Raw genomic sequence first — 14,357 nt, 5'->3', positions numbered from 1 at the left:
GGACAGTCTCCTAAAGAAGTCAGGGGACTTATCCAGGCAGAAGGTGCCGGAGAATCACAGGGGTCTCCCAACTTCGGGGAAAGGGTGGCCGTTTGCTCGGAGGGAAACGCATGGACAGTCAAGGCTCCCTGAGCGGACGGCGTGGGCCGAACGGCACTGCTACGTGCTCTCGTGAATGGGCCACAATTACGTCCGTTTCGCTGACAAGCGATTCAAGCACAGCGGGGCCACCTAACTGGGCAGGTCACACGGATATAACGAGTGGGCCCGGCGAACCCGACCACGTGTCCTCAGAGCCCAGCCACGTGACCTCTGGGACAGAAGCCGGTGTGTCTGAGAGGAGAGGGAATTGCTAAACATCGGGCAGCTCAGAGCTTCTTTTGCAAGCACCGTAGGCTCAGTTCCTCCAGAAAGTTCTATTCTGATCTCGGTGAGGAAATTCCTGGCCTGTCTGGGTCAAGATCTCTGATTAAAATCACTGGGCTTGCCCTCCTCACTTGAGGAAACTTCAGATGGAAAGCATATGGTTCTCTCCAATTCTTCTTTAAATATGTATGTGGATTTTCCTGCATTTGTCATTATAGGAGTAGAATTGAAACCCACTAAATTTAGCTATCCACGATAGAGAAGTTGTTATGGCGACCTGCTTGTCCCGTCGCAAATGGAGTGTAAGATGATGGAAAGCAAAGACATGCCGTGGACAGAAGCAGGTAGAGTGAGTGTAACTGAGGACGGCGAGCCATCAGTCAGCGCCCGGCGGGAGGCAGGGAACGTTGATAAATATCGAAAGCGACTCCTGATGGACACTGGCTGCCGTCGGTTGGCCAGGCATGATCCCACAAAAGGATCTATCAGCTGACGAGAAAGGAGCCTTCTGTCTTGCGCCCTAGTGGGGTCTGCACGCGCCAACGGTAAATGCGACTGGACCGGTGTCTGGCTGTTTATGGCGCTTTCCACCCACAGCAGCCACCAACTTCTCTCCAGAGTCTGCCTTTGGCCCCCGTTTTTAGGAAAACAATAGCTCCGGGATGCAGTATTGCATTTAGCCAGTAGGTGCCACCATCAACCACATGATTTTAAAATTTGAATCCTAGAGAGTTCTTTTTTTTAAAGAATGATTTTTGTTTCTTGTTTATGCAACTGTTATAAGGCACCGATTACTTTTATACACATCTAAGTCATACAGATAATACAAGGATGAGATGAGGTCGGGTTCGAATCCATGTTTCAGAGAATAGTAAGGATTCAAATGTGGCAAAGACAGAGAAGGAAAAAATGATTGGAAAGTAGGAAGTGACGCGTCTACTGAGCTCACATCACATGCTCGGCACATGAGGTATTGGGGGTCGAAACGAAGACGAGAATTTTACTGGATATTAAAAGTGTATTATTATCTATGGAAGACAAATAAATTAAGGGTATAATCAATATCGGTGTTAAATCCTAAAAATAATATGAAAAAACACAAAGAGATTCGAATAGGTATGTGTCTCTAGATTTATCCAATTTCCACATAAGAAGGGGATGGTGAGCTCAGCCGCAAAGATCTACAGGTGAAGAAGGTCAGGAAGGGTCGTCGCAAAGGAGGGAGAAGCTTGCTCAGCTCTAGCCGGGCAAGGACGGGCTGATTCTGGGTGGAAGACGGTGGGGAAGCGGCTGGATGATGGGGAAAAGGGAAAAAAGTGACAGAAACCCTACAAAATGTCTTCTTTCGAAAGAAAAGCTTTTATCCCTTATCCCATAGATACCAGGAGCGTGGGAGTTGCTCATTTTTAAGATTACTCTGGAAACAAGGTACAGGATGGAGTCCAGAAGGTGTGGCTTCGAGTCGAGGCCAAGAGATGGGGAGCGTGAGGGCCCAGGACGGGTGTCCGGCGGTGACGGTGCTGGGGCAGGAAGGAGAGGCCGTCACTGAAACACCTTTCGAAATTCGGTCCGACGGGACCGGAACCGGGCTGGTCATGAGCGGGGGTAATGGCAAAGCGAACTTTGGAAGCGGCGCCCCTGAGACGCCGTTCACGGAGACAAAGACAGCCAGACTGAGAACCGGTCATTTTCGACGTGGGGTGGGTGGCGAATCCTGGCTTATCTTTGTTAGATTTCAAAAAACCTACAAAACCTTTAAGTCCACAAACCCAGCGGGCAGTTAGAAATACAAGAGCGGCTACACCAGACGGTGGAGATTTTGAAATTAACCCAGCGCGCATCTCGTCCAAATTTTACACGTGAATAACCTGATTTTCCAAGAAAACAAAGGTTTGGTAAACACATAGGTGTTTATGTTTTACAGTAAAAACACTATTTCCTCTTCTTTGCGCAAGTGGGTTTCTTCCGATGTTGGTCGGTTTATTTAAGTTCAGCATCTACCAAATACCTCCGAGCGGCACACGCTGTGCCGGGCACGGCAGCTGCATGAGCAGGTGACTCTCCGCAGCCTAAAACCTCGGGGCCGACGCAGACGAGCAGGCACTGTGAGGCGAGTCGGCGCCCTCCGCCACCAACGGCCACTGCCTGCTGCAGGATTTAAACGCCACACGCTTTTTTTTTTTTCTTTTCTTTTTTGGCAATTTTCAAATTATGAGTACAAGGAAGGGAAATAGAGTTCATTTTTCGAGAATCCATCGAGTGCCTCTGAGGGACTAAGCGTCTTCCCCGACCCCAGGTGGGGTGAATGTGGATACAGAAGGCCGAGCGGCCTCCCCACGAGCTCGGCACGTGGCACACGCACGCGTTGTGCAAGGGGCCACCCGCTCTCGGTCCCAGGCTTCCAGTTCTCAACGTCGGGCTAACAAGGCTCCTTGAAACGCAGGGTTCTATTTAAGTTGTTAATTGTGAATTGATTCAGGCGCTCATTTACCTTGCGGTATTAGATAGGTTAATTAACTACCGTGACTCATTTTTCAAATTATAACATGAAGACTCATCTTCCTTACCTTCTGTCTCTAAGATATTAATTACTATATCCCAGCACCACACCATTTCCATGTCCTGTGAACACTCACACCTGCGACAGGACAGCACCCTGCTGGCTGACGCTCGGTGGCTGAGCGGGGCTGTCATCGCAGGCGGGTGGGAGAGCCTGGCCCACGTCTCTCTTGAGTGCTATTCCAGGGGACTAGCTCGCCTGAATAAAGCAGACAGGTAACATGAATCATGCATATGCTGATTGTAATAAATAATGAAAATGTTTAGACACAGCGAGGTCTGAACTTGAACTTTATGAATAAATGTTGATTAGCATGCGGTGCAGGCAGTATCCTCTGCTTTTGTTCTGACTCTTAAAAAAGCAGTCGTGATTAAATGACGCTTTGAAATTTCACAGCTGTTTGCTTGTCCCTCCATTTGTACTTTGCTATCCCGGAGCTAAGTAATCACACGGTCTCTACCTCGAAAGAGCCACGGATACGGGTCTTCCCACGGACCGCGACGCGTGTACGGAAGCGCCCACGCAGACGGGTCCCAAGTGAGTGTCCAGGAGACTGGAGACAGTTGGCACCTGTGCTGGGAGGGGCGCCACGCAGAGCCACCTGCCGCGTCTGACTGAGGGCAAGGCCACACGGGCGCTGACCGCAGGCCCTGTCCCCACGGACATGGGGAGGTCCCTCGGCCCGTGGATTCCGTTCCCGCTGTCCGGGCTTATCCTGTAGTCCCACCACCACGCGCTCCATCACGGACAAAGTGAGCTCGGGGAGCCTGCGAGGCCGGGGGTTGTAAAAGGGCACGGCCTGGGACAGAGGGGACGTGACTTCCTTAGGGCTTCGCTAAGCCATCGCATCGCAAAGGGACGCCAGTGAGTTCACATCCGAAACGCAAAGGCCCCCGGAGGCAGAGGCCGCTCGGACGCTCCGTCAGCACCCGCCAGGCGGGTATCGTGACAAATACATGAAGTTTCAAAGCAGTAAACACACGAAGCTTCCTGAAGCCTCGAAAAGTTCGCTTTTGTGCAACTTCCCCCCTTCTTCAATCGTTTAAAGGTCTCACGAGGGGTCCCCGACTAGTTTTCACGCACAGGCGTGTTCGCCAGCTAGTGTCTGAGTACCGACAGGTGCCAGTTGAGACAGTAAAATTTACAGTGCAGTTCTGCCTCGAACTCCACGCGGTCAGACAGAGGGGACAGACTAATGCGTGGGGAGGGGGCGTCCGCTGATAATCACGTGAAGCTCTAAGCAGGGACGAGAGAAGGCAAAGACGCTGGACAGAGGCGCACGCGACCAACGGGATTCTGTGGTGCCATCGCTCTGCCTTAACGGCACAAGCATCCCACGGCCGGCCGGCCCCGCGGGTGGACTGCACGCGCCCCAGCTGCAGCCCCATCACAGACTCGGCGTGGAGCGAGCGGCATTGATCAGGGACCTTTATCCTCACGGTCCCTCCACTGAGCGCCCGCTGTCGGCTCAGACGAAAACTCACAACAGAGACGCCGCTCTCCACCCCCAGAGTTCGGTGTCAACCGACGAAGCTTCCGCCCACGCGGAGCGCCCGTTTCAATGCGACACTGCTCGCTGCTCCCGCCGTGTCCCAACATCCATCTCTCCTTTCATCTCAGGGCCTACAACCGAAGCTCAAGCTTACATGCTACGGACTTTATTTTCCCAGTGACAGCATCTTCTACAAAATTGGACGACCCGCGACGGATTGTTTCTCGCAACTACGCCGACGTAAACGGGCTTCCTGAGTGCTCACACTTGGTGCCCTTGTAACCTCCCGGGACTGGCGTCTCGCCAGCCTCCTTCGGATGGTGTCTGACTCCGCCTCTCGCTCCCTGCCTCGTTTCCTACCGCCGACTCTGCGGCGTTCGCGAAAGCCACGCGTTGCCCTTGAAACCGCTTCTCCTTTTTCTTATCAAGTCTGAAGAAGGAAACTCGATCGAGATTCATTCTCAAAACATGAACCTCCTTTTAGCAGAACCACCTGGCTCCGGTCCTTCACCGGCTTAGCAGTTCATTCACCTGCCGATTGCTGATGGAAGAGACGAGGGGTAAAATAATATCTGCGATGAACTTGACGAGCAAGGAGACCTACTTTATAATTATACCCAAGGCTCCCATCACGATTAGCTCAACATTTTACACATTTCACTTCTCACGTCCGGTCCCGTAGAAAAAATAAAAAATAAAAATGGCCACTTACATTTAGAAGACACTCCAAAAGCTCTAAAGAATCCTAAATAAACTAACAAATCCGATTCCGTCCAGTTCGGCGTGCTTCCAAAAGAATGAGCTTTCCCAGGAACGAGTCTGAGCTTCAAGAGATGAAGTTAAATAACTATTTTCCATTTAATACTTCAATTAACCGGGACTTAACGCAGCTCACGTGTGTTTGGATATGAGACTCAATCCCCTTCTCGTGATTTCGAAGATCAACACCATTTTCAGGCTCCTTGACCACTAACAGAATAAGCCAAGTTTGGGTAAAGAATTACCAGTCACAACTAATAGAAATAGATACTGCTTTTTAGTGCCCACTATTTGCCAGCCTCGCTCCCCACAAATACTTCAAGTTGGAAATGAATGCCTCTTACATGTAAGTGGGAAAATTTAAACAACTTGCCTAGACTGATCAGAGACGTACCTTTTTAACTGGAAGTTTGCAGCTGGTACCCTGGCCTCACACTGTCAGTGCTGACATTTTTTCTTTAATTATTTACACCACCAGCAGAGCACCTGTTTTGAGCGACTTTTGTTTACTGCAGACACAGCATTTTGAAGTAATTGGTGTCATCACCTTTACTACTGAGCACACATGACTAACAACCAGAGCTTCTGTGTTCCTTGCAAGAGCAAATATTATACATTGCATTGACAGACTTCTGGAAAAACGGAAGAAAGGAAATGTGATGGTTCCTCTTACCAACGCGAATTTTGGTACTGATTAACACCTCACTCCGTGAGCGTTTAAAAAAGTTTTGAGAACACAATCATGGACATACTTTACTTTTAGAACCAACCTGCTCCAGGGCCCACGTTTGGGACCTCCATCGTCCTGCACGGGGAGGGACATACTTTCTCCTTTTTATTCTAAAAGTATAACAAATCCCTAGCACAAGTTGGGTGCTCAGCCCGTGATGAATGAATGAATGAATGAATGAATGAAATGTCACTGGATAAATTATTAAATCATCTCAAATAAAAAGTAATGTGCCACGCGTAGGAGAAAGGTTGGCTACAAACCATGTAAACATTACACTGAAATATAACGGATTTAAAAAACTAATCCTGTAATATTTCAGAATCTAAACTCTAAGATCTAAACTAGAAAAACCTTAACCATGACTTTATAATAAATATATCCTTAGCCTCCTAGTCCTGGGTACTCTTTGGGAATACTAATGAAAAGTGTCCTCGAGAAACAACAAATATTATCGTTAGAGGCATTCTGTTCTTCCTGAACTCACAGAGAAATCCTAGAAAAAATACTTGAACAATACTGAGCAGAGGGAGTCAGTTTTCAACGAACATGTGACTTCGCTGGACACCACCTGCGCCGATGCCGTATCAGAGGTGTGAACGGGTGAGAGTCTCCACAGGCACAAGGCGTGTGGCACAAGCACACGTCAGAGGCACCGCAGCCCTGAGGCCAGACCACTGCAATAAAGTGAATATCGCAATAAAGCAAGTCACACGGATATTTTGGTTTCCCAGTGCATATAAAAGTTATGTTTACACCGTACTGTGGTCCGTTAAGTGTGCAATAGCATCATGTCTTAAAAAAAAAAAAAAAAACAATGTACATATGAACAAACAATACTGTTCATTTTCTTGAGCCGTTTGTGAAGAAACACTCACATTCACTTGAGAGAGGAAAGGTGAGATGTATTCTCCATCGCCCTGAGAAAGGCTCCACTTCTCCGTGCCTAAACTGCCTTCTGCCCACAAGTGAGAGGGCAGGCTGCCCCCCGGTTCAGGCAGACCTCGGAGACACCGCGGGTTCGGTCCAGGGCACCGCAGCAAAGCAAGTCACACGAATGTTTTGGATTCCCAGTGCACAGACGTTATGTTTGCACTACTCTATAGCCTTTTAAGTGTGTAATAGCATTATGCCTAAAAAAATGAGGTACATACCTAAAATAAAAATACTTTATTGCTAAAAAATGCTGACCATCATTCAAGCCTTTAGGCAGTCGTGAACTTTTCTCTTTGCTCTCACCCGTGCGTTCACCGGAGGAGCACGTTTCAATTCCTTCAAGAACTTCTCCTTCGCCCTCACAGCTTGGCTAACCGTTTGGGGCAGGAGGCCCAGCGTTCGGCCTGTCTCAGCTTTCGACATGCCCTCCTCACTGAGCTCAGTCGTTTCTAAAATGATCACGTGAAAGACATGTGACTCCTCCTTCCACTTGAAGACGTAGAGGCCATTGTCGAGTTATCAGCTGGCCTCATTTCAATACTGTTGTGTCCCGGGGAGCAGGGAGGCCGAGGACAGGGGGACAGACGGGGACAGCCAGTGAGTGGAGCAGCCAGAACACACACGACATTTATCGATTACATCCACTTTCTTTTTCAGTTGTGGTTCCCGGTGCCCCCAAACAATTACAATAACAATATCAAAGGTTACCGTTCGTGATCACCATAACGAGTATAACAGTAACAAGAAACTTGGAAGTATTATGAGAGTTACCGAAAGGCGACACAGAGACAAGTGGGGAGCAAATGCTCCTGGAGAAATGGCGCCGACGGACATGCTCAGAGCAGGGGGCCACGAGCCGTCAACTCATAGGGATGTGTCCTGTCCGCACAGTGGACTAAAGCCAAGCGAAATGAGGCATGCCCGTATCATTGGAAAAATAATATATACACGTACGAAAAGATTTGTAGCAATGAAAAGATAAGTGGCTGAGTATGGACACCGAGGGAAGAAGAGACTCAAAGGCGGTTTCCATGAAAATGGGAACTTTCCAAAGGGACTGGATCTGTGCGTTCTGCTGGAAACTCCTTGCTGACATTCTGTAATGGAATTTCCACGTTTGATTTTCGCCGAAATCAAATTCTTCTCCATGATCCACGCTCCTGCACTGGAATCTCTAGAACTCCACATACAAGCCCAGTCCTACTGATTTACGTCTCCCAAACTACTTGCTGTTCGCCTTTCACGAGTGGCCACGGGTGACGGATAACCTGATAAAAAAGACTTAGGAACAGGGTATCGAGTGTTTAGTCATGTGGTCAGCGCTGCAGGCAGCAGCACAGAAACTTCTTTCGGTCCGGAAGACATAGAGCCCTCTGCGGGGCAGTGGGACGACCTTACGCCAAATCGAGCCCAGCAGGACAGGAGGAGGCAGACCCTTCTCAGACATCGTGTAGACGCCTTGTCCTGTCCCATGCTTTTTTTAATGCATTATTATTTATTCCTTATGTTAACCTTGAAAAGCGGAAATCAATAGTTGCATTATACATACATGGTACCCGAATTTCAAAAACGTAAAGCAACCTTCTCGAAGTAGCGCAGCTTCTAACTCATAGCTTTTTCTGCTCTGCCTAAAGCCTCACCAATAGAACCCCAGAAAGGGGGAAGCGAAATGAACTTCAAACGTTGTGGAATCGGGGGCAGCAAATGCACGACGAGAAGCGGGGCCGCGCGACGTGAAAACAGGTGAACCCCCCTTTCCTCTCTGTTCAGAGATTTTGACGCTGTACTTGAGGAATCCGCGACCTGTTCAGACAATCTGAGAGGGGTGATGCTAGGTCACTATCCTGGGGCTAGGGATAACCTTAGTAGTGTGCAAGGGCGTGGGGTTGAGAGTCTGAGACGCTAAGTGGCGTCTGCTCCCTGGGTGGGAGTGTCTGCCCCTTACAGTGAGCACGAGGGAGAAGGCCATTTCCTGCACATCCGATATACTTCCAGGGATTACGATGTCCCCCTGACCCAAAACACCCCACGCGTGGCCTGTTACTTGTGCTACTGTTTCTTCCATCAGAAACTCACTCCCGAGGTGTCCAGACGTGGATGAAGACCGCAGGAACTCTGGCTGCTTTGCAATGTCACACGATTCTTTGCCAACGGTGCATTTGGAGAGATTAGGATGGAGGGGACACTGTGTGCGTGAGGGAAGGGACCAAGAGCTGTCTACCTGTCTCCGCCAGCTCTGCAGGTGCGAATCCATGCCATCCGTCCAGGCCCACGGAAACCGCGCTGCCCTTCTCCGTCTCCACGACACGGCCCCTATGTCCCTGCCTGGGGGGTTACGACCCGCCACGCCCTTGCGCTATTTAGGGACCCGTTCTACCGTCCCCTCCCGAATAGCCTGGTCCGTATTATCTATCTCCTGCGGCGCCATGAGCTTGAACGTAAATGCCTCCATTAAGTGTCCGTCGAATGAACGAGAAAACATAAACTGGGAGCAGGCGACGGACTGGAGAAGCGATGCCCGTATGTGGAGCCGACGGAGATGCGGGGAGCCTCACCCTAACGCCCCTGCGGCCAGCTGCTCTCCCGGTGCACAGGGGGCCGCTTCAGACGCTGAGGAAGAGGAAGCCTCACGCTTCTGGTGAATCAGCAGAAAGCATGAGCTCGCAGCGCATCCGAGCAGGTGGCCGGAGCGTGCAGACTATGCTCAGCGCGCGGACGTAAGACCATTCGGATTTTTATCTATTAGAAAAAAATGAGTCCATGCAGTGTTTATGTAATCTATACACTGATTCACAAGTTCTATTTTTCTACTGACTAGGAATCATGTTCTACTATATATCACACCGTAAAAAAAAAAAAAAAAAAAAAAAAAAAAAGAAAAAAAAAATTAATTGTAGCCACCTGGTAATTTCACGTAGCACTCTAAGGTTGCGTTTCCTACTAAAACTAGCAATTTGGGACTCGGTGTTTATATTTATCTAGATGTTCCCAAGCATCAGTGGATAGGCCTTTGATTGAATCATTTATCGCAGAAAAGATCAATGGAGAGGGACTCGGGCCATTCCCAAAGGAAATTAACTGATCTGAATATGGATGCTGAAGCTTTCACCCACTCCTTTTATTTTGGATTCTTATTTACTCAGCATAATGCCATCTTTTTGGCTCATAATTGCTTCAATCAGCACTCTCTGCTGCCTCAAGGTCAGGACTGCCTGCTGAGACCGTCTTGCAATTCGAAAAGCAGCCATAAGGGGCGGTGCGCAAAATCAACGGTACACAAATTGATTTTTCTGTATTTCCTTTTAATGAGCGTCCCTTCTGAACAACTCACACCCCCAAAAAAGTCTGTCTTAGGACCAAAAGGAAACAGCATTTATTCATGATTACTCTAGACTCTAAAGACTTAATAATAACGATAATAATAATAACGATAATGACTATTCGATGGTCTCATGTACAAATTATCTCAGTTATATTCTAATCAATTTCCCAGGCAAATCGAGTGACTGACAAAAGTTTTCTGATTTGTAGAACAATTCAAACTAGCCTTTAGAATTTAGCATAGTCAGAGACGTGCTAGTGTTGTATGTACTTAATAGAATACATGGCTAATTGGTTTTATTTAGTTTTACACCTCCCCTCCTCACAAAAGCCCATCGGAAAATTGTAAAGGTTAATAAGTAGAATCGGCCATATGACATTTAAAAATTTTTTTCCAATAATACCTAGTATTTTCCATGGATTTTAGGACATAATTCTATTACATAATGAAAACACCTGCAACTACACACACACACACACACACACACACACACACACACATACACGATTCTCTTATAACCAGGCACTATTAACATATTAAAATTCTCACTAACAACAATCATTCCGCCTGAGAAATAAAGTATTACAAATTATTACACAAACATATTCACTATGTTTTGATAACAGTACTTGTCGCTATCGCATTGAATAAAATAATCAAATATTTTAGAATTAAAAAATGAACACTGAATCATTAAAGCAGTGTTCTTTTTTTTTGAGGCAGACAACACCTCTACACATTTATACACACACACTAGACACGTTTTCATCTTATATTTTGTACTTCGTTTTTGCAAAGAATTTGAACCGACCAACAATATACACGTGCAACCATCTAAAATAGTCTGAATGACGAATAATTTTGAGCTGAGATTCCTATCAACTGCATATTTTGCCCATGACTTTTGCTGCCAGGTGTGTCTTGGCTTTTGAATAATTAATCAGTGTTTACTGGTTTTCTACTGTATGTCAGGCACTATTTTAGGAGCTTTGGATTCCAAGTTGAAAAGGCGTGGTCCCTGCTCTGCGTCCGAGTTTGAGAGAGAGGCAAGCACCCTCGCACAGGGTGCGACCAGGTACCCAGGAGCCGTGAGGAGGACCGTGCGTGTGCCTGCGGCGGCGCTGCTCAGAACCGAACCGAGCCGTGTTCCGAAGGTGGGTTCAGCTTCGGAAAATTGACATCGAATATTTAAATGATATTTGTAGCTGAGATTTCCCCACTGCATGATGGGAATTTTATCAATCACCTCGTTGGATTAAAATGGCCAGGTTCCTGCGGGCATTTGAACTTGGCCTAGGTTACCTACACGTGCAGGGTGACTGAGAATCTGCTGTGGATTTTCCCAGCCAGAAAGAACATTATATTCCACAGTTCTCTGTTTTCTGCAGTCATTTGAGGCCAGTCATTTGAGACCATCAAACGGCTGTGCCAGCGGGGACTTACACATAGCCGCGGAATAACCTTATTTCTTTTATCTACTCTAGATACCATCCTGGGTGGAAACCAGCGCACGCACAGATGTCCCAAGCAGGTTCAGAGTCTCTCCTTTGACCTGTGCAGAAAGCGGACCCCTCCTCTCAAATTTGGGAGTACGTAGAAGTTGTATCTCTTTCATGGCTGACTTCCTGGCATCCTGCCTCCTGCATTACAGCTCCCCAGGGACAGGTAGGTGGGTGGAGATACGGGCGCCCTTGCACGTGGGCCGATGCACATGGCTTCCTTGGCCATCCCTAAAGCAGTCAGGGCCCTTCGGCCAGACGTATGCTTGATGCTTCGACAGGACCTGCTCTCTGAGCCTGCGACCAGCTTTCTGGGGCCAGTTCCCAAGCTGGAGCTTGCCGTTCCGTGCCAGCTGCCACCTGTCCCCAGACTTCTGCTGGGAATCTACACTGCTCTCGTTCTGTGGTTGACCCCGCCTCGTGACTCAGAAATTTTAATAGTTAAGTATGGAAAAAAAAAAAAAAAAGGACTTTCGACCTGGCACTTTTAAATCTTCCCTGCCTGAATTTGGTGGCATTTTAGAGTTTATTAACCTGGTTCTGATTTTAAACACTTTCCAGGTAAAATATATTGTGTCCTTTAATTTAGTTAGAGATTAAATGTGTTTGCAAAGTGATATCTGTTAGATATGGATGATATAGCATACTTATAGGTCAGCTCTATCTGAAAATATATCTACAATAGATTAATATATGATGGGATAATGCTAAAATTTACTAGAAACTAGGAAGCATGCATTTCTAAAAGAGACTAGTTGTCTAGAGAAAAAGTTATACAGGGATTATTTTCCAAAATCCATATTAATCATATAGCCCAATGATGTGTCAGTAGAAGAAACAGCATTTGTTTAAGAAGCATTTTTGTCTAAATGGTTGGCTATGTCAGCCAACGTAGGATACAACCCCGAGCTTGCAACCAAGCCTTAACTAACCACAGAATTTACAGTTTATTTCTGAATGCTACTCAATCCTGTCTCTCTTTCTGTATGCAGATCAAAGGTCCTTGCCTATATAAAATAAGTTCATGCTTACACTAATACAGGGTTGGTCATGAGCCATTTCTGTTACACTTTTAGAGTCTCAAAGAGGATTCCAAGAGAATTAATTGGCAAAAGCGATTTCTGGCAACAGATCTTGAACACTTACAGAATGATTCTAACATCGCATTTTAGAACAGAAAGTCACAAAAATAAATAAATCTTTCTTTAAAATAAACTTTTATTTTAGAACAGTTTCGGATTAACAGAAAAATGGTGCAGCTGAGCACAGAGTTTCCTCAATACCTCGGACCCAGTTTCCCGTATTGTAAATATCTTACACTGGTATGGTAATGTCGTTACAATATGGTTGATAGACCAATACTGATACATTGTATAATGACAAGTCATACTCCGCTTAGATGTTCTTTGTACTTAACGTCCCTGTTTACTGGCCCAGGATTCCTTTGAAGTTACCGGGTGATTCAGCATCACGTCTTCTCTGAGGCGTCTGTGTGACAGTTCTCAGAATCATCTTGTTTTTCACGATCTTGACAGCTTTGAGGAGTTCCGGGCAGGTCTTGAGTAGAAGGCCTCTCTGCTGAGATATTTTTAATAGCTTCATTGACACGTGAACCATAGAGCATGCAGTCGACCTGATCATCACCACGATGCACTTTCCATCATTCTCAGCTCCGGAAGAAACTCGGACCCTTAGCTCTCACTCCACCCCTGCGGTGAACGCCCAGCACCCCCACCGTCCACACACCGAGCAGCCCCTGGTCTACTCCGTCTCTGTGGCTCTCCTAACTGAAGATTTTATTTGAATGAAATCACATAAAGCACAGCGTATTTTGTGACTGGCTTATTTCGCTTAGCATAATATTTCCGCCATCCATCCACGTCCTAACGTGTATCACGCTTCATTTCATTTTTCTCTTTGGCGCCTGTGAAGACAGGGCAGGGGTCCCCGGCAGCCCAGGCCTCGGGGGCTGTGAGGGTCTCTGGCTGGGCCCGGACAGGCGCGGCCAGCCATGGGGCACAGCTGGACGGATCCCAGGTTCAGGCTTCTCAGTCCGGCCTGACCGTGCTTATTTCCTCGTCATAGCTAAGTCATGGTCCTCGGTGTGGCCTCACCACACCTGTTTACCCTCTCGCCCATCAGCCGGCCATCGGGTTGTTGCCACTTCTTGGCTTTTAGGGATGTTTCTTCAAGCATCTGTGATACGGGGATGTGCGTAGACATTGTTTCTGCTTGCCCTGGGTGCACAGGTGGGCGCGGCACTGCTGGGTCAGAGGCCGGCGCCGGGTGTGGTCCCTGGAGGCTGCCTCCCGGAGCGGCTCACCTGACGTTCCCACCCGTGGTGCTGGAGGCTCCTACTCCTTCACGTCCTCTCCAGCACTGCTCGATGCCGGCCGGCCGAGGGGACGTGAAGCTGTATCTCGCCGTGGTTTTGATCTGCGTTTCCTCGATGACCAACGATGTCAGGCATGTTTTGATGCGCTTACCTGCCATTCGTCTATCACCCTTGGAGAAATGAGAAAGGTCCTTTCTCTGCTTTTAAATTGAATTAGTTGTCTTTTTATTATTCTTATCAAGAGGTGAGAGTTCTTTCTACATTCCGAACACTGTACATCTAATTTGCAAATATTTCCTCGCTTTTTGTGAGCTGCCTTTGTACTTTCTTGATGGTGCCCTTTGAAGGACCTTTTTTT

The 14,357-nt window shown here is 47.5% G+C and overlaps 1 protein-coding gene across 1 annotated transcript in view; it reads right to left on the bottom strand.

Moving 5' to 3' along the window:
- The window catches only part of CSMD1 (CUB and Sushi multiple domains 1), a 1,232,804-nt gene extending 1,218,647 nt beyond the window's left edge, over positions 1-14,157 (bottom strand). Inside the window, exons 1-2 of the mRNA XM_015591800.1 lie at positions 13,988-14,157; positions 13,553-13,686 (exon numbers count right to left, since the gene is read on the bottom strand). Coding sequence (XP_015447286.1) covers positions 13,553-13,686; positions 13,988-14,157 — 304 coding nt within the window. The remainder of the gene's footprint in view (positions 1-13,552; positions 13,687-13,987) is intronic.
- Between the last annotated feature and the right edge of the window lie 200 nt (positions 14,158-14,357).

This window comes from Pteropus alecto, unplaced genomic scaffold (assembly GCF_000325575.1).
Source record: "Pteropus alecto unplaced genomic scaffold, ASM32557v1 scaffold35, whole genome shotgun sequence".
NCBI lineage: Eukaryota > Metazoa > Chordata > Mammalia > Chiroptera > Pteropodidae > Pteropus > Pteropus alecto.
Note: the sequence above shows the minus strand (reverse complement) of the source record. Positions and strands in the feature narration are given on the sequence as shown.